This window comes from Lytechinus pictus, chromosome 2, assembly GCF_037042905.1.
Source record: "Lytechinus pictus isolate F3 Inbred chromosome 2, Lp3.0, whole genome shotgun sequence".
Classification (NCBI taxonomy): Eukaryota; Metazoa; Echinodermata; class Echinoidea; order Temnopleuroida; family Toxopneustidae; genus Lytechinus; species Lytechinus pictus.
In genome coordinates, this window is record NC_087246.1 from 46,397,444 (window position 1) to 46,416,735 (window position 19,292).

General features: G+C 36.2%; 1 protein-coding gene across 1 annotated transcript; it reads right to left on the minus strand.

Moving 5' to 3' along the window:
* Nucleotides 1–9,055: 9,055 nt before the first annotated feature.
* Nucleotides 9,056–15,576, minus strand: LOC129278876 (beta-2-syntrophin-like). Its single transcript, XM_064095663.1, has 4 exons — nt 15,542–15,576; nt 14,050–14,252; nt 13,384–13,589; nt 9,056–11,497 (listed from the first exon to the last, which is right to left on the minus strand). Exons 1-4 carry the CDS (start codon nt 15,574–15,576, stop codon nt 11,405–11,407), a joined length of 537 nt encoding a protein of 178 aa, XP_063951733.1. The 3' UTR covers nt 9,056–11,404.
* Between the last annotated feature and the right edge of the window lie 3,716 nt (nt 15,577–19,292).

Genomic DNA, 19,292 nt, shown 5'->3' on the forward strand with positions numbered 1-19,292 from the left:
AGTTCCTACGGGAGCTACCATAAACAGAAACAGGAAAAGATTATAAAAAAAAACATGTTAAGATAATTGTGTAGATCTTTTCTTTAGAAATTGAATTAAAATCTTCCAATAGTTGTCCAGATTAATCTTTATTCTTTCCTGTGCTTGTTCAGTAATCTCTTTAATTTGTCAATTTCTCACTCCAAGCCCATCATCTCTCCCAGGGCTGTCGAGTCTCCCCAACTGTTGAAAGGCCCCCCAACTGTTGGGGAGACTCCCTGAAATTGATGGATTTTTCAAGCAAAAAAACTGTAAATTCCAACCATCTCCCCGATTCATTCATTGTTTTCTTTCATTGGAATGTGTGTAATTTAGAAAGATCTCCCATCTTCCTCATTAAATCTCCCTGAAAAGGCAAATAGCAAAGTTGGCAGCTTATTTTTATCCTGTATGCCTTTGGAAAAAGGCCAGGGGGGCAGTCAAATATATTGCTGTACACATGCGTGACCCCGAAAACGCGTTTAAAGGGGTGTTTTTCAGTTTTGGATGCGGGCCGCGCGTGCACTCCTTAGGGTATCAAAAACACCGATTAAAAAAAGGGTGGTTTTGAAAGACTGGTCAATAGCAGGGTCAAACACATTTAGGGTATTTTTTTTTTAAAGACTAGCCAAACGCATTTAGAGTATATTTTTTTTCCAAAGCTATTTTTTTAAGACTAGCCAAACGTGTTTAGGGTATGTTTTTCCCCAGGGCTTTTTAAATTATTACCTGATGAATTTTGGATGACACTTATTTACAGTGTTAACATTGTATTCCTTTGTGGTATTATAACCGTAACAGCACGGGGGGGGGGGGGGCATGCAATACCCAGTTTTGTCTATTTAAGCTTATTGTTAGCAAGTAGACAAAACTTGTTTAGGGGTCATATTCTGGCGACGACTTGTTTAGGGGCCAAAATGGGTAACTGAAGCCCGCAAAAAACTTGATTAGGGGGATATTTTGCACACAGAGAAAAACTGGTTTAGGGGGTGTTTGGAAATAATTTGGTCACACAAGTGTACAGCAATACATTTGACTGCCCCCCCCCCCTGGGGAAAAGTAGTTGACCCAACAGTGAAAATTTATGGTGCTTGTATTACGAAACGCACAAATTGAATGAATGACTAAAAGGAATCATGAGATTTGTTATTATTTACAAGTATAAGATTTTATTACACGTCTCATTACGAGTCATGCATATATTTCCTCTTGAAATAATACAATACAGAACACACAATAATAATCTGTCCAACGAATCAAAACACAATAAATCAAAAACAAATAATACCGTCATGTACACAATGTAACAATACACAAAGAAGGGTCGCTGGTTAGTTCATGAAAACCACACGAATAAATTAACATAAAATGAAAAGTCAGTATACAACATTATTCAATTGGTGCAGCCCATGGTGGCATATCTTAAGCTTAATCTCTATGGCCCTTATTCTGAAGTTGGGTTTAACTTAGACCATGGTCTAACTTTGTATTAAAATCATGGGAAGCCAAAAATGTCTAAAATTTGAATACATTGCATGTTTCTTATGTTTACTTACCTCAAGTGATGTTCGTGCAGGCTCCACTCCACTTCACTACCGCTTTCACTACGCTACACCTACCTACCTACCCATTTCGACATTTCGGGTAGGTGGAGCGTAGTGTAGCGGTAGTGAAGTGGAGCCTGCACGAACATCACTTGAGGTAATGTTTACCGTGATCTTCCCTAATTCTTTAAAGGTAAAGACAATTATCATATTCATATTTCCCAGACAAGAGTGATTTGAGAGTCAAATAAACTGATAAATTGAAAATCTATTGTTAGATATTTATGTCACAACTGGCTATCCATAGTTAAACCACAACTTTAAACCAGAGTTTAAATTAAACCCGACTTCAGAATACGGGCCTCTGGGTTTATCGCCCATGTCTGCATTTTCAAACACAATTTCAAATTTTGGTTCAGAAAAACGGAAATAATAAATAAGTCGGCGAAAGAAACAAAAAGTGAAAAATGTGGGCTTCTGACCCCCAATTGATGATCAGTATTTTCTTATCTTAGATTAAATGAATTCACAAAAGGTAAAGGCGGCAGCATCTGTAGGTGTAGTGGGGAGGGGTTTCACAGAATAAGTCTGTCTGAAATCATGCTCAGTCATTGGTGGATACAGGCGGGGATGCAAGGAATGTGCGCTCCCTTTTAATATATTTCAAGAAGTACCCATCAAACATCATCCATATTACTATAGCTGAATCAAAGAAAATGTCATCCATCCCCCCCTCCATTTTTACACCATATAAATTTAAAGATCTATTTATCAAATTATGAAATTATCTATTTATATTGTTGAATAAGTATGTTTCAATATTAGACTACTAAAAGTGCCATATATGGAAATATCTTTAATAATTTTAGATATATAAATACCCAATTATATAAGCATAACATGATGTGAAGTGATGTTCTCAAAATATCTTTTTTCTCCTTGAAATACACTCTACATAGATTTGAAATAAATCTAGATTTGGTGTGGTTAGTGACCTGTCAACTTTGGGGTTGAATTTGAATCCTAAATATTGATTTATCAAATCGCAAGGAATTCAATTACAAAATATTTAAACCTTCAATCACATCTTGAAGTTTTAAATTCAAATCCAGTGTTTGGCGGGTTACTAATTACAGTAAATTGGGAGTTTATTTAAAACCCAAGAAATCTAGTGTAGACTGTACCATGATTTATAATTGACATTTATCAATTTTTTTCTCCTTTTTATGAATACGGATGAAATATTCAACAGAACTTCTTTAGTAGTAATATTAGCCATTCGTTGGTTATATAATGTTAATACAACATGGTAATATATGTTCATCATTAATATATAATATATTTCTGGTATCAATATCTGCAGTATTTACAAAGAGCACACTGCATAGAAATCCTGCATCTCAGAGTTGTGGCTAGGAAAAAGACCTTGCAATCCGAATAGTTCCATCAAATAATTATCATCTTTGCGGTAAAAGACAAATTAAAATTCATACAAGTCAGTCTTGGAAAATATGTCTCCCAAGCTAAATTGACGAAATATTAGGTTCCTTTCCCCATTCAATAAAAATGTGATTTCCCCAAATATGTACCCTGGTAACATGAATATACCAGCTAAAACAAGACAACAAAGTATTGAAACGTTGGCTAACATCATATTCAAACATTAAATGATCTGATACACCAAAATGTATGTCCGTTTCTGATAATGTACCGTACAGTAAAGTTGTGTCATTGAAATTGTATTAATATATTTACTGACAGAGAGTACTTTCCTCACACTTGTTTAAGCTCCACCATAATGTTTTCAAGTGTACATTTTGCAGTTTGATATTTTCCCAACGTGACGGCACGACACTGTGTGCGTACAATTAATTAAAAATCAATGCACTATAAAAAATAATGCAGACTATTCGAAAACAGTAAATAAAATTATGGATGAGTCCGTATTATTCTTCTGTAGATTACTTTGAGGGTGAATAAATAAAGGGTTCTAAGTTGTAACATTTGAGATCTATCTGTACACATCGACAGAAATACAACTTGCCGTTTCCTTTGCAGCGGGAAAATAAACATAAAAACAACTTGAACCAATTGATAACATTGAATAAAATATTTCCTTAGTTCCCTTCTCTATCCACATATAAATAAGATATCCTACAATTAAAATTGCAAGTGAAATGCAAACTCATACAAGACAATCATAATAGCACAGAATGTTAACATTGACACATAAGAAAGTTCCAAATCCTATAACATTGTAATAAAACCAAATTTACAAATCTCTCCTTTTATTACAAAAATACTAAGCACACATGATTCTGTGTATTTACAATTCATTCATCATACAAAAGGATCTCTATGCTTTTAACAGTAATTAAAATCATGGGTTAGTACTTATTATAACCTATATTCAAGGAGGAAGTCCAGCAATGTAACATGGGATATCAACATTATTAACCGTGTTCCTGTTAAATGCTATTCTATAGCACAACCGATTTCTGAACCAAAAGGGTTCGCAAAAATTCTTTCCAACTTGTACCCATGTAACAATTAAGAAAGAAAATGAAAATAGATCAATGCATTGCCAGGATGTGCTTACTCAGCAGCGATGTGACGCAGTCTTTTGCTATCACAATGTTTCATAACACAAAGCGTAGCGATTTAATGTAGGAATAGTAAATGTGTTTGGCTACATCAATAATAATGCACAATCAATAATGATGTGGCTACTTTGAGGAATACATACCTACAAATTTGATCCATGCCTAGATTTAATGTGCTGGTAATTAAATTAGTAAGAGAAAATATTAATGAATATAAAAATTTTCCTTACATTTCTGTAAGTACCATACATTTTCCCTTTGCAATACTTTTTTAATGCCATATCCATGAAAAAAAAATGCATTTTGACTTAATTCACTACAAATTTTTATTCCAGTTTGATATTTATCATAATCCTTTTGATTCACATGCCTCTTCAATGAAAAATATAAAATCAGATTAAGAATATAATAGAATTAAACTATAAAGCCAAATAACAATATCTTTAGAATAAATATCACTGGATACATCAAGTACACAGAGACTTGAAAAAGGTATAAATACATCTTCTGTGTTTTAGTTTCTGAATACTTTGTGTCAAGTAGCAAGGATTCGACCACTAGATTCTCATAATGTTCCGTTAAATTACATGTGATAATATCAAAGAATATAATGACAAAATTTTGACATAGAGAGCAAGCTTTAAACTGCATTTCATACTTAAAAATGTTGATCCATATCAACATTCTGAAAAGAGAAATAGCCTTACTTAAAAATAAAATTCTGGCATGACGGGTATTAAAGATACACGCAAGTCGGACACAAAAAAATGCTGAAATATAAGAAGACATTGTACGACATTGATAACTGATTAATCTTCTAAGTACTGGCTGAATACAAAGTATCTTCATTTGAATATAACAAAACTCTGATCAATATACTAATTACTAAAAGCCCCGTCACATTGATCTGTATAAGCCTTTCGGGTGACTGCCCACAGCTCACCCGCAACAAAGTTTTGAGCATGTTCAAAACCTTTCTGTGTGCAAATCAGACTTGTGTGCACTTCTGCGTGTGAGATACGTGCGAGATACTGTCAAAGCGGGCCGGTAGCAAAAAAAGTTGCCCGCAAGTCACACGCAAGGCTTGCAAGGAACGATCATCATGACTTGAGTTGTTCATGAAATGAAGTGAAATTGAGGAAAACGGGGGTCAGATGGAAGAAAAAGGTCAATTATGTCATGGAATTGCCCTCAATCAAATTCATGTTTAAAAAAAAGGGAAAAGGACCCACGATAGGGATATTTCCATTAATTGGAATTTCAAGTAAGCAGCTTTACAATGGTGAGTGAAAACTGTAATAAAAACACAAGTATATGATATAAGTATTTATGTATACTGTCAACAAATCTAACATAAACTCCTTAAAAATAGCACCAGTGAAGTCTGTGTTAGTATCATTACATACACCATTTAGTGTTACTGACGAGACAACATGAAACACAATCAAAAGAAATCTATGCTACTACGAGGTACAAATTATCATGGTATAGATAAATCATTTTCTGTTTGAAAATCAGAAGAATCAAAAGGTGAAAGGTAATAGGCCTTGATGTTCCCCCTCTTTCTTTTTTTTTGGGGGGGATAAAATTATGAAAATCAGTAAAATAAGATGAAGAATGAATAAAATCTGCCACACCTCCACCAAAATCATTTGAATTAACAAAAACAAAAACAAGGGTCCTTGCAATTGGCTCAATATATTTCTGTAATGAAATGGCAGAAAAATTGGCTCCAACATGTAAAACCTTTGAAAATGTACGACCCATGACGGATATTTTCTCTTTTCAGGAACTATAACGGTTGGGTAATAACACTTTTTATTTTGATTAGGGCTTAAAGAAAGTCAACTGATAATTCAAACAAAATCTATTAATAACATCACCAATAGACCAGTGATTGCATATTCAAATGGGGCTCTCCATGAAGGTAAAAAACCGTAGAAATAACTGTTCTTATAGTTCAAATATTCACAGCTAAAACTTCAACAAAACATTTTATTCATCATTCTAAAAATATCTTTTTATCATGTTATCATACATCCACATGTTTGGATTGTTTCTGAATCTAAAATGATTTCGTATTAATAGTCTTGCATGCAAAATCACATGAGTACGATGAAGTTCACAGTCACTGCAATTCTATAATCATAAATAAGTAGTAGTACAAACGATACATTTGGTCACACACTATGGAATTCCTCTATAATCATTCACATTATCTACATGCTTGAATACATGTTAATAGAATACAAGTCTCGAGTTCAAAATATAAAGTTTATAGCTATGAGTTTGGCACGATATATCTTTTAAGTCAATCTGAAGTACTGGGCCCTTATTTCTAAATTTAATTGCCGTTATTCTGAACTGGGGTTTGATTTAAACTGTTCTTAAAGTTTCTGTTTAATTATGGAAAGCCATGTGTACCATAAATGTTTAATAGTAGAGTTTCAATTTATCAGGTCATCTGATACTCAGATCATCCATAAATACAGAAAACTTTCATCAGTTGGGGATGATAAATTAAATAATTTTGAAGCTTTAACCAACCATACTGATTATTTATGGCACGCTTTCATCCACAGGAGTGGACGAAAGCTCGCCCCAAATTATCAAGGTTGGTTGAAGCTTAAAAATTATTTAATCATTCATAAATGTCTTAATCAATTTTCTTCACCATTACGGCATGATGAAATAGCACACTGAACATAAGAAACATACGCTGTTAACAGAATTTTGACATGTTTGGCTTTCCATAATTTGAGCACAAAGTTAGACCATGGCCCAAGTTAAACCGAACTTCCGAAGACGGGCCAATAAGTCAAGTAATAACGTAATTATGTTGTGTGGCCTGTGAAATTAAGTGATAACTAGATTTATTTAGGTTTTATAAGGATGAAGATTTTTACCAAAATGGAGAATTTTCTTTTCAACTAAATTTGATTAAATGATTGTGTGAAACATTAGGACTGAAGTAAAAGTAGTGCCATAGTCACAAATGCTTAACCAACTCCAGACCCATCGGGGGGAGGGGTGTTTCACAAAGATTTAAGGGTGACTTAGAGTCGCACTGAAATTCCCAGTTGCGTACGGTATAGAAGACATCACCACATTGGTCAGATGTGTCCGCATTTAAGTCCGATTCTAAGTCATACTTGAAATCTTTGTGAAACACTCCCAGTTCTATTAAGTTATTTCCAATGATATACCATCAGTCAGTTTGGAGTTGATTTCATTGGTATGGATGTAGCATAAAATTTGTGAATGCTTTACATTTCTATATCTGAATACTAGTAAGTAATCTGAATCGTTCTGTCAGTTATGCCTTAAGAGATTACAAGATTAGTACGTGAATACACAATAAGAATACAAGTTGCGTAAGAAAAGTTGGTCATGACTATATATTCCAATTAAAAACCACAAACAATTTAAAACCAGTATGTGTTTTAAAATTCAACATAGAAAATATTGTTGGTAATGAATGAGATCATTAAATACCCAAGGACTGATTGATTTGAATCATCTCCTAAGGATGTTCACATTGAGGATAGTTTTGAATCTGTGTCCTTCAAGGCTAGCTACCTCTGAACCTTAAAACCTTTGTCAAGAAGGATGTCATAGTGGGTGCTTACCTTCTGAGCCCCGGCTTATAAAGAGTTTATGATTGATCCAATCAATCGCAACTATGGAAAGCCAGCAATGTCAACATCGAAAATGCAAGTTTGTTCAAAATATTTTCTAGCTATGACCTATATTCATACATTCATCATTTTCTTGAAGATTCAGTGTGATTCTCTTTGTTTACTAATACTATTAAAGGAGAATGAAACTCTTGGAGCAAGTTAGCTTTTGTGAAAGCAGAAAAATCAAAGAATAAGATCAACAAAAGTTTGAGTAAAATAGGACTAGCAATAAAAGAGTTATGAGTATTTGAATGTCGAGATCACTAATGCTATGGAGATCCTCCCATTGGCAATGCGACCAAGATCTGTGATGTCACACACGTACAACTCTCCCATTTGGACACTGAAAATATACCCCAAAACATCTCTTTTTGCTCATTCTAATCATATGACAAACGATTCATCAATGATATAATGTTGTGAAACCTCTGTACTCGTCATCTCATAAAGAGAACACCTCACCTTGTGATAGACTCTAGTAAAAGTGAGAATATAAGTGAAATAAGTACTAAAGTAAGGAGGGAGTTGTACGTGTGTGATATCACAGATCTTGGTCGCATTGCCGATGGGAGGATCTACATGGCACTAGTGATCTCAATATTCAAACGCTCATAACTTTCTTATTATTCATTCAATCTTCCTCAAACTTTCAACAATATGTTTCTTTGATTTCTCTCTTTGATATGGATTCAGCTGGTTTCAAGGGTTTCATTCTCCTTTAAGGAGATTGTGCGAATTCCATGTAGAAAAAATTATGGTATGGATGGATTTCCATGCAGTTGAGATTGATTGGATCAATCGCAACTCTTTGTAAGACGGGACCCTGGTGTTGGTGTGGGGCCAATTTTTACATCAGCACAGCACCAAAACATTTAAGTGAAGGAGGGTCCTGTTTCACACACACTTGATATAATAACAAATGCACAATTTCTTTTACAAGTCTACTATCAGCCAATCAAATTGAATGATTTCAGTAGCTTTAAACTGATATTACAAATTTGTTATTATAACAAGTTTTATGAAACAAAACCCCAGTCTGGGGACAAATTTTGTGAGGTATTCAGCTTTCAATAATGTGATTTGAATTGTGTATTTTTTCTTCTAAACTCACATCAGGGGCCTGTTGCATAAAACTTTTTACCTGAGAAAATTCTGGTAAAAACTGAAAACTAAGGTTAGTCTAATTTCTGCCATTGACTTTAACACAGGGCAAAAACTCCGGTAAAAACAACCTGAGTTTTCTCAGGTAAAAAGTTTTATTCAACTGGCCCCAGGTACTTGGGCTAGGGGAGGCATTCTGGAGAGTGTTTCTAACACCAACACAAACACTGACCCTGAATTCACCCAATGAGTGATCTCGAGTTGGGTCTTGGTGTCAAAAGCACCAAATCAGATTGCATTCCCTAGCTCCAACACCTAATGAGAGCTTATGAAATTCCCATTTTCAAATGATCAACACCTGAAGAGATTCATCCCAGCACCTCCATTGGTTCGGTGTTGTGTTCATAACAACATTAGCCTAAACACCAACACAAACACCAAAAGTTCGACACCGAACATTAAATCCTCTCAGGAGACAACCAGGCTTTTGTCAGATTAGTTAGAAAAGTTGGACAAAGTAATCAAACCAAAAAGATCTTCACTGAAGTTCCACTCAATTCCATTCAATGAGAGTTGTCAAGTCAAACGATTTCTGTCTTCAAGGTCCTTATCATTACAGAAGACAATATGACCTTCTAAAGTGAAAATCTACACCTCTGACCCTATTGAGAATTGCAAAGTTGTACGTAATTGCTGGAGAAACCCACCAAAATCAAGGTATCTACTTATAAAGTTCTAGAAAAATGAAGACACCTTATAAGATAATGGTACTGTTGTATAAAAAAGTTCAATTGTTCAATTTGACATTATGGTAACTACCATAAACATTTTATTTTGACTGGCCGCAGAGCAGTGTCTCATGGTATTACCTTTATAAAATATTTTATGGGCCAAGGCCAAGGCTTCATTGTTTTGTTTACTTGGAGAGAAAATTATAGAAATAACAAGTTTTGTTTGGTAGGCAAAAGTAGAAGAATAGGTGATGAGCAAATAGAGAACCGGAGTCAAATTTCCATTTTTGCATCTAGGCATTTTTTATACCATATTTTGGTAAAGCATGATAAAATACTTCCAAAACACAAATTTGGTGGGAGTCAGTCGATGGAGGCCCAAGGTATGACCCTGTGATTACATAATTAACCCCCCAATTTTTTTTTTGGGTGACGTCATCATTTCGTCAATCTATAAGATTGCATGCTACTTCCATACACTAACTCTTCTATCTTAATCTCTTGTCTTCTAGGTCTTCTGTTATCCATTTATAGTGGGAGTCTTCAAGGCTTATCAGGTTAATCTGGTATAGGTCTTCTATGGGTATCTGTTGCAGGTCTTCTGAATATCTGGTGTATTTCTTCAATGAATATCTGGTGTAAATCATATGTAGCTACAGTATCTGGTATATCATTAGTACTGTACGTGCTCTTCCAACTCTGCTGTGTGGTCTTCCATAGTTACAAGGTGTAGGTCTCCTAGAGTTGTCTGGTCCAGGTCACCTATCTACCCGATGAAGATACTCTGTATGCATCTCCTACAGGTCTTCTGAATTTACCTGACTGGTTCAACAAAAGAGGTGATTTATAATGTACTCCTTCCATCCTTCCACTCAGCAGAAAGGTCTTTCCAAAGTTATATGGTGCAGGTCTCCTTGATTAATGTGGTGTGGACCTTATAAAAGTCTTCTAAATGATATGACTGGTGTGATAAAGGATGTGATTTATAATTGGCTCCTTTCATCCATACACTTTGCAAAGTTGTCTTTCAATAGTTATACAGTGTACATGTAGGTCACCTATAGCCACCTGGTGTAAGTCACCTTCAGCCACCTCCCATAGGCATCTACTGAATGTCTTCTTGTAGCTTTCTTGTGTAGGTCCCTGGTCTTTGGTCCACATCAGCCATACCATCTGAATCTGGATAAATATGACTTGCCATTCCTGAGGATTAGAACAAATCCGGGTGGGTGGCACAAAACTAATAAACATATCATATTAATGATAGTAATGCTCCAGTTTGGTTTTCGAGTAGTTTGTGGCCTTGAATATTTGCCAAGGTTTCAGGTAAAGAATTCCGATCCGTAAAATGTTCTTGGAAATTCAAGGAAATTTTAAACAAATATTTAAAGGAATTGTAACTGTGACCTATTTCCATATACGGTTCATTGTGAGATCTTCTAGTTTGTCTGGAGACAGGGTGCAGCAGGTCTCCACTGAAATTGATAGATACCCTTCACGTGCTCTGAAGGTGGTGGGTCTTGCTACCCTCCTTCCCTCACCAAGGTGTTGTCCAGCCAAGTTCCATCAAGTCCATCAAAGATACACTACTCTCTAAAAGCCACAGTCATATCAGGAACTGGCCATGCACAAGGAGACAGTTTGAATGGCTGTTTCATACGATGGTGGCAGGGTTGTTTTGCTTCGTATCATATCACGCTATTGCAGCAATCAGGACGGAGTGGCTATCAGGCAAACAGGCCCATCCGTGTGACCTTCGCACTGAGAAACGTATGGATGATGAAGACAATAGGCTTGGGACAGCCATGGAGATCCAACTCCTGACAAAAGAAGGAAGAAGAAAATTCAAATAAAATTGTTGAATAAAGTTTACAGACCATTCTAATGAATTCTCCTATCATGTGGAGCTCGTAATAAGGTACCTACTTTTCCTCATTTACTTCAGATCTCTTCATTTGATATTCCACAAATGTAATCTGGGCCCGTAACACAAAGCAAAATCATGGGTGCGGGGAGGGGGGCCCTTCCCTGGCTTTATAAACTACCAAAATAGCCTGGCCTAATTAGGGTTAAGATGGCAGTCTCCTACATTTATGTAATGGACTGAACATCTTTTGTTATAATCAATTAGAAAAAAAATGTCTAGTTTAAATGAAACAACTTGTTTCCACTTTTTGTTAATTTTTGTATACTGTTACCTCATATCTCAACTATGTTTTGATAAACTATGGTTAATTATTATATTTTTAATGATACGTGGAAAAAACTTAAAGAAAATTAAATCAACTAATATAACCCAATATATATATATATAAGGAGGTATTTCACAGATACTTATAATGAATATGCTGTGTAATATTATCATCAAATGCTTGCTTCCAGCTTTCGTGGCCAATTTAGGGGAATCCTTAAACATAATGAAAAATAACACATCCATTTATCAGTCCAATATATTAGATTTAGAATAAATGCCAGAGGTAATAACTCTTCCTTTATCAAATTTCCTACTCTATTTACTTGCACAAAGTACAAATAATCATCTTCATTGTGGTTTATAATAAATGTATTTGTCAGACATGGCTAATGGGGACGGATGGTTCAAGATGAGTCATCTGCATTAGCAGAGATATGAAAGCATGTAGGATGATAATAAAAGCTATTACATATCTCTAATGTCCCATGGAGCACTAACCCGCAAAGAACAGGAATGTGTACCGGAGGCTATTTGTATCGATGAATAAAGAGGGTATTTTGGAACATGGAGTAAACCTGCGCTGCCTGTAACTACCATGTTTATGGGAAAAAAAAGGAAGATGATATACACAATTTTTGGAATCAGTTAAATAAAAGACTGTAACTGAAGGACAAATAACTAGACATCAGTGAAGAGATAAGAAGTAGATTAAAACAATACAAGGATCATGTGTTTCTAATGGTAAAGACAACTATCTTATTCATCCTTCCCAGACAGTTAAGAGTTATATTTGAGTGAAATGAGCTGATATATATTGAACCTCTACTTACATCACAAATGGCTATCCATATTTGAACCACAACTTGAAACCACAGTTTGAATTAAACCTGACTTCAGAATGCAGGCCAATGGGTTTATCCTATGTGGCATTTGACCATTTAAGAATAACACCAATGGCTTGCAGGCCGCCGGGCCCCATTTTACAAAGAGTTGCGATTGATTGATTGATTGCATTTATTCTTTTTCATTCCAAAATTTAACAAAAGTTACAATGTATAGCAAAACACAAAAAATATAATATACAGAAATGAAAAAAGGGAACCCACTGGAAAGCAAAGCTTGTTAGTATGGGTTCCCTGCAATAAATAGTAAATTAAAGTATATCTTTGATCAATGAAATTCAAATCGTAAATTAAAAAGGTTTGTACTATGAAAAAGAATACTAGTGGGGTCAAGCTTTTTATGCCTACTATGTTACAATTAACAAAAAAATATTATATCATACTAAAAGATATTATATCATATTAAAAAATATTATATCATAACCACATATATTCATCATTTTCTTGAAAATTCAGCATACTTCTCTTTGTTTACAAAGGACATTGTGCAAATTTCCTGTATAAAAAATTATGACATGTATGGATTTCCATTTAGTTGAGGTTGATCGGATCAGTCTGAACTCTTTGTAAGACGGGGCCCGGGTGAATATAAACCATGAGGTATACTTACGAATTCCCCCTCTCCAGCTCCAAAGTCAAGCCAGAGCAACCTCTTGGAATCATCCGATGAATACCTGAGCTTCTCAAACGGGTAGGACCAGAGCATGTTGAGTTGATTAGTGCTGTCCACCTGGCCATCCGCCGTAGGAACACTCAGAGTGAAACCGTTCTCGTAGTGGATCCGTAACCGCGTTTCTCTCCCGTTCCACGCTGCAGCTGCAATGTGATTAAATGGAAGTTCAATTCAATTTTGTTATATCATATTCCATCAATAAATTCAAAGAATACATTTAAAGAGTTTCTTGAAAGTATTCAAGAAAGTGTCCATTTCAACGTTGAAGTATATGTTAAAGAATGTTAGAGAGCAAATAATAACTGTTGGTGATATTGGCTGGACAAACTATCCTTCTTCAGTGAAAAATAGCATCTATATTCATACCATAGAGGAAGTGAGTTTGTCCTATCCACTGAAACCATACAGTGATTATTTGCTTTATATTTCACGTCATAAATGCTGACAGAAATGTGATTATAGCATGTGACATCAAAAAAAATAAAAACTTGAAACATTCATAACTTTGATTATGTTCCTCTATTTTTTCAGAATTTTATTTTTAAAAAGATGATATCAGGGTAAAGTCCCCCTTAAGATCTGCTTGAGAATGTCAATACTTACGACACGTCACTTCTTTGACAATGAGGGCGGTATTATGTGATCCCTGAACCAACTGCCGTGTCCATGCTGCCAGATCTCTCCTTGTATCCACCCTGAAGAGGTGCGCTTCAATACCACTGCGGGTTCCTGTCCGGGTACCAAACGTCAGCTCGCTACCGGATCTGTTTGACAGAGTACCCTTAGGACTACCTGAGTATATTAATCTGTTGAAACGAGAGAAGGTAAAGAATGTAGCCCAATGTTAGTTTGACTTGAGCTTTCAAGGGGGGAGGAGGGAGAATATAATTTGCTGTCATCGGACTATATGAAATATAATGGAATACTATAGCTGTATCTTTCCGAGTTCTGCCAATACAAGAATACCATCAAATCGAATCACAGATGTTTCTTTGCCTGATTAGGGCAACGTTGGACCAGGAATTGTGAGAAAATCACTTCAACACAATGAGGTGAGGAGAATGACATATATATAGGAATTCCATAATATGTACAGGTCACAAGACTCCATTCAACTTTGGGTGATTGACAACATTGGTTACTATGTAAACACCTAACAAGGGCCTGTTGCATAAAACTTTTGCCATAAAAAAAAAACTCTTGCAAAAAAATGACACTTGACACATTGCAAAACTCTGACAAAATAAAAGCCAGAGTTGTTCTTTTATACAACGGGGTCCCAGTTGTCAGATTCACTATGAAAGCTCATATCTGATACTTTGTAATTTATTGATACTGTTGCTGGATACGTTGCTATACAGTGGCTGACTCCTTATCATTTTGCAACAATAGCATCCTTTGGTAAGACATGAATCAATCTAGAAATGCCATTCTTCATCCAGGGTTTCAATGGATACCTGTCGGGAAACGAGAGTCGATGTAAACATCCTAGATGAATAGTCACAAGCTTGGCGACTATAACCTAGATAGAAAACCTGAAGCAATATTTTATGGAGCATCTTATAATTTCTAAATATTCATTTTCTTTTCTACATGACAGTAAGCCATACCTATGTTGAATAAACACACATGGATTCAATTTTGTAATCATGCTTTAGAAAATGTTTTGCAACACTAAATGACGTCAATATGATGTCAATATCATAGCGTATCATGGAAATCATCAGAGAAGCCGTTCTTGGAATGCTGAAATATGATGAGATCACCAGGTGAGATTATATCTACCTCCTCTGAGATCACAATATGGGAAGAATGAGAAACCAGATCGATGGGGTTGGATAACAAGCAAAGGCACAGCTTGGAGCACATATAGCAACATGGAAGAAGGGCAGGCTTTTCTTAAAATCATCTTTGGAAAAAGAATGAACCCTTTCAGAGTTTGTATGCAAAGGTCTTTATCATCACATTAAAATTACTTTGATGACCATATTAATTTTGGAGATTTTTCACCGACCCTCATCTACAAATGTGATGTGGGACCTGTAAGTTAAAGCTTAGCAATTGATTGTAGGTTGATTTTAAGGATTGATCATACACATCAATGCTATCAATCGCAGTAATCAGTCCCATGATCAATCACTATGCTTTATGTAACTGGGTCTTGGTTACTCCCTATCACACCAAGACAACCAGCTCCCTCCACTCTCTCTCCCTCCCCTTTCCTCAACCAGCCTCCCCCTCTCACCCTTTTCCCTATGATCAGGAAGTCATATGGATGTCGAGGTGCATTCTCGACACATTTCCCCACATACTTAATAATCCACATGAATGTTAATTTATAAGCCACTGCCTAAAAGCACTGGCGGATCCAGGGGGTGGGGGGGGGGGCACAGCTGGTCCGTGCCCCCCTTTTTAGAGGCACAATTAAAATTTGTAATGTAAAAATGCTATTAAAACAGAAGTGTGCCCATCCCTTTCGAAAGTGAAGGCCTTTTTTTTTTCTTTCAAAATTTTGGTTGAAACCCCGTTTTTTTGCTAGGCAAATTTTTCCTTGGGAGAATGTGCCCCCCCCCCTTTAAAAAAATCCTGGATCCGCCCACCCCTGCCTATCAGGGTTACTATATGAATACACTTGGTTTACAAATGCATGGGATGAGTATATACTGAGAAACAGATAACAGATCGGATGGTTTGAAAGGAGTGTCACATCATTTTATCAAAGATGTGCATGATGATGATGATCTGGAAAACATAGCATGGGGAAATAGAAGAGCATATGAGACAGTAGGTCTACATCTACATAAGATAGAGGGATAGTTAAAAAGAGAGGAGTGAAGGGTAGATGGATGGAGACACCCCATGGAACATAGAAAGGCATACAGTAGAGTTAGTCCACATCTACAGAAGATAGAGAGACAGGTAAAGAGAGAGGTAAAGTAATAGTTTGAGGAAAGGGTAGAGGGAGATATGGGGCAATAGAAGGTCATAAAATGGAGTTGGTTGACAACTTCATAAGATAAAGGGATAGGTAAAGATAGAGGGGTCTAAATAGTTGGTCTATTGAGGAAAAGCTGAGGGAAACGAGGGAAAGTGAGAAGGGGAGAGACACAGCATGGGAGAATAGAAGGACGTACAAGGGAGTAGGTCTACATCTACATAAGATAGAGGAAAAGAAAATGATTGAGGTGAGGGAAGGAGAGAGAGGAGAGAGAGACACACAGCATAGAAGGCCATATAAGAGGGTTGGTCTACATCTACATAAGATAGATAGATAAAGAGAGAGGAAAAGAAATAGATTGGGTTAAGGGTAGAAAAGGAGAGAGACACAGCACAGGTTAAGGGCAACCAAGAGAGTTGGTTTACATCTCCATAAGATAGAGGGATAGTTAAAGAGAGAGGAAAAGCAATAGTTTGAAGGTAGGGAAGAGTAGAGACTAGAGAGGGGTAGAGGGAGAGAGACACAGCATAGAAGGGCATAAAAGAGTGTTGGTCTACATCTACATAAGATAGAGAGATAGTTAAAGAGAGATGAAAAGAAATAGATTGGGTTAAGGGTAGAGAGAGGGGGGGGGGGGGGGAGACAAAGCATAGAAGGTTAAGGGCATACAATAGGGTTGGTCTATATCTACTGTACATAAGATAAAGGGATAGGTACAGATAGAAAAAAAGAAGAAAATGATTGAGGAGAGGGAAAGAGACACAGCATAGAAGGGCATAAAAGAGGGTTGGTCTACATCTCCATAAGACAGAGGGATAGTTAAAGAGAGATGAGAAGAAATAGATTGGGTTAAGGGTTAGAGAGGGGGAGAGGGAGAGAGAAACACAGCATAGATACTAGAGTTGGTCTACATCTACATAAGATAGAGGGATAGGAAAAGAGAGGTAAAGAAAAGATTGAAGGAAGGGCGAGAGGGGAAGGAGGATAAAGAAAAGAAGTTCGGAGAGATGGAGAGAGGGAAGAGGAGAGAGGAAGGGAGAGAGAAAGGCACAGGGAGAATGAAAGAAACAGAATAGTGAAAGAGAGACAGCAGAGATGTAAAGTTCTGTACATAACATGAATCCCAAGATGCCATTTAAAATGACAATGTAAAAAAAAATCTTTGTTTTTTACATGAAGAATAGAGTGACAACTTTGTAATGGTTAGAAAAAAAAGTGTGAAGCCATTCCAATTATTTTTAGCAATGGTCTGTGGATGTGACTGAAATTATCTGGAGGCACATCCATAACCGTGGGGGAACGGCTTCGGTGGAAATACACCCGACAAAACCATTTCCATTTCAATTGGATGGTGATTATGCATGTGCAGAGTGCCGATCCATCAGTGCAGAAAACAGTTCCATCCTTCATAGTGCAAGAGACCCTAGGAATAGACACTATAGGCTTCACCGTTTATTCAAACCAAAACACAGATGCCCCGCCCCTCTCATACCAACTATGTATCACAAAAATACATTTGGCCCCATTTCGTGAAGGCTTTACAATTATGGGAACTTTGCCATTATGGTAACTACCATGGTAACAGGGCAAAATAGCAAATCTGATTATGTCAGCTACCATGGTAACAAGGCAAATCAGCCAATCAAGATCGGATTTCTATGGGAGTTACCACAATAGCAAAGTTACCATTATTATAAACCTTTATAAAATAGAACCCAGGTGAAAGTGAATTACTTGTAGTTTCCACCGTAAAAATATACCAGTCAGTTACTAGGTATTATTCAAATTACAAGTACTATGGAAGATATTCTCCAAGGTTGTTGTGTTGTGTGAAAGCAAATAGTGAGAGCTTAAAATGTGAAGCTAGAAAATACATATCCTATGTATAGAATACTGTGACTAGCTTATCATTTCAGGTTATTCATCTGGTACAGGACGATGTGAACACACACATAAATTATGTTCATGTAATGTACAGGTATTTTTTTATCCTGCCGGTATGAATGCGCCCCGTGATGCAAATTGAGAGTAGATAGCATGTGGCGTAAACATCAACAGGGTTGATCCAAGAAAGAAAGAAAAAGAGGTAGTGAAAAAGGTGCCTCAGTGTAAGAAAAGCGGAAGTTGAGCGATGAACACATCTACTGTCCGTGATTGCAGAGGTTAGAATGGCCAGACCGTCTTCAAGTATGCATGATTGCCAAGTCAAAGAACGCCTTCAGCAATTTATGTGAATTAAAGAGAGGCGATGTAAACAAGCGATTCAGCGGAAGATATTTCACTCACATCAGAATAATATTCAAGAACCATGTTTTCTGGATCTGTTTTCTATCTTTGTTTCTGTTCTTTCCCCCTTTTCTTTAATTTTCTTCTTCTCTCTCTCTCCCTCTTTTTTTGGGGGAGGGAAAGCAAGGCTCCTCGGGCCCCCCTGGATCCGTGCCGGGTTTAACCAACTGGACAATGGATAAATTTATGCAAATTTGATTTTCTTTTACGTGCCACTTACATGGCCATTTATAACAAGCCATAAATACACTGTAGGATTGTGGGAATGAAGTTGTTGAGGAAATGAGCTTTATGAATCAGGTCACCTGTCATTAGGTATACAAAAAAAAAAAAGCCTGCTTATTCTATTCTGTTACACTTGAGCTTGACACTCGCTTGAACCCCCCCCCCCCATTTTTTTTTGCAGGAGAATTGTTTTTGTTTTAAATAACAAGAGTTTTGGGATATGAATAGATTACAAACATTTTGAAATAAAGACAGAAATCTACACAATTTAAATTGATAAAGAAAATTGGGCTATTTGCCACATATTTAGTACCTATTAATTAATCTATAATATTTTACAGGAAGGCTTACCATAAATATGAAGAAAAAAAGCAGACTGAGTATAATGGTCCTTTCT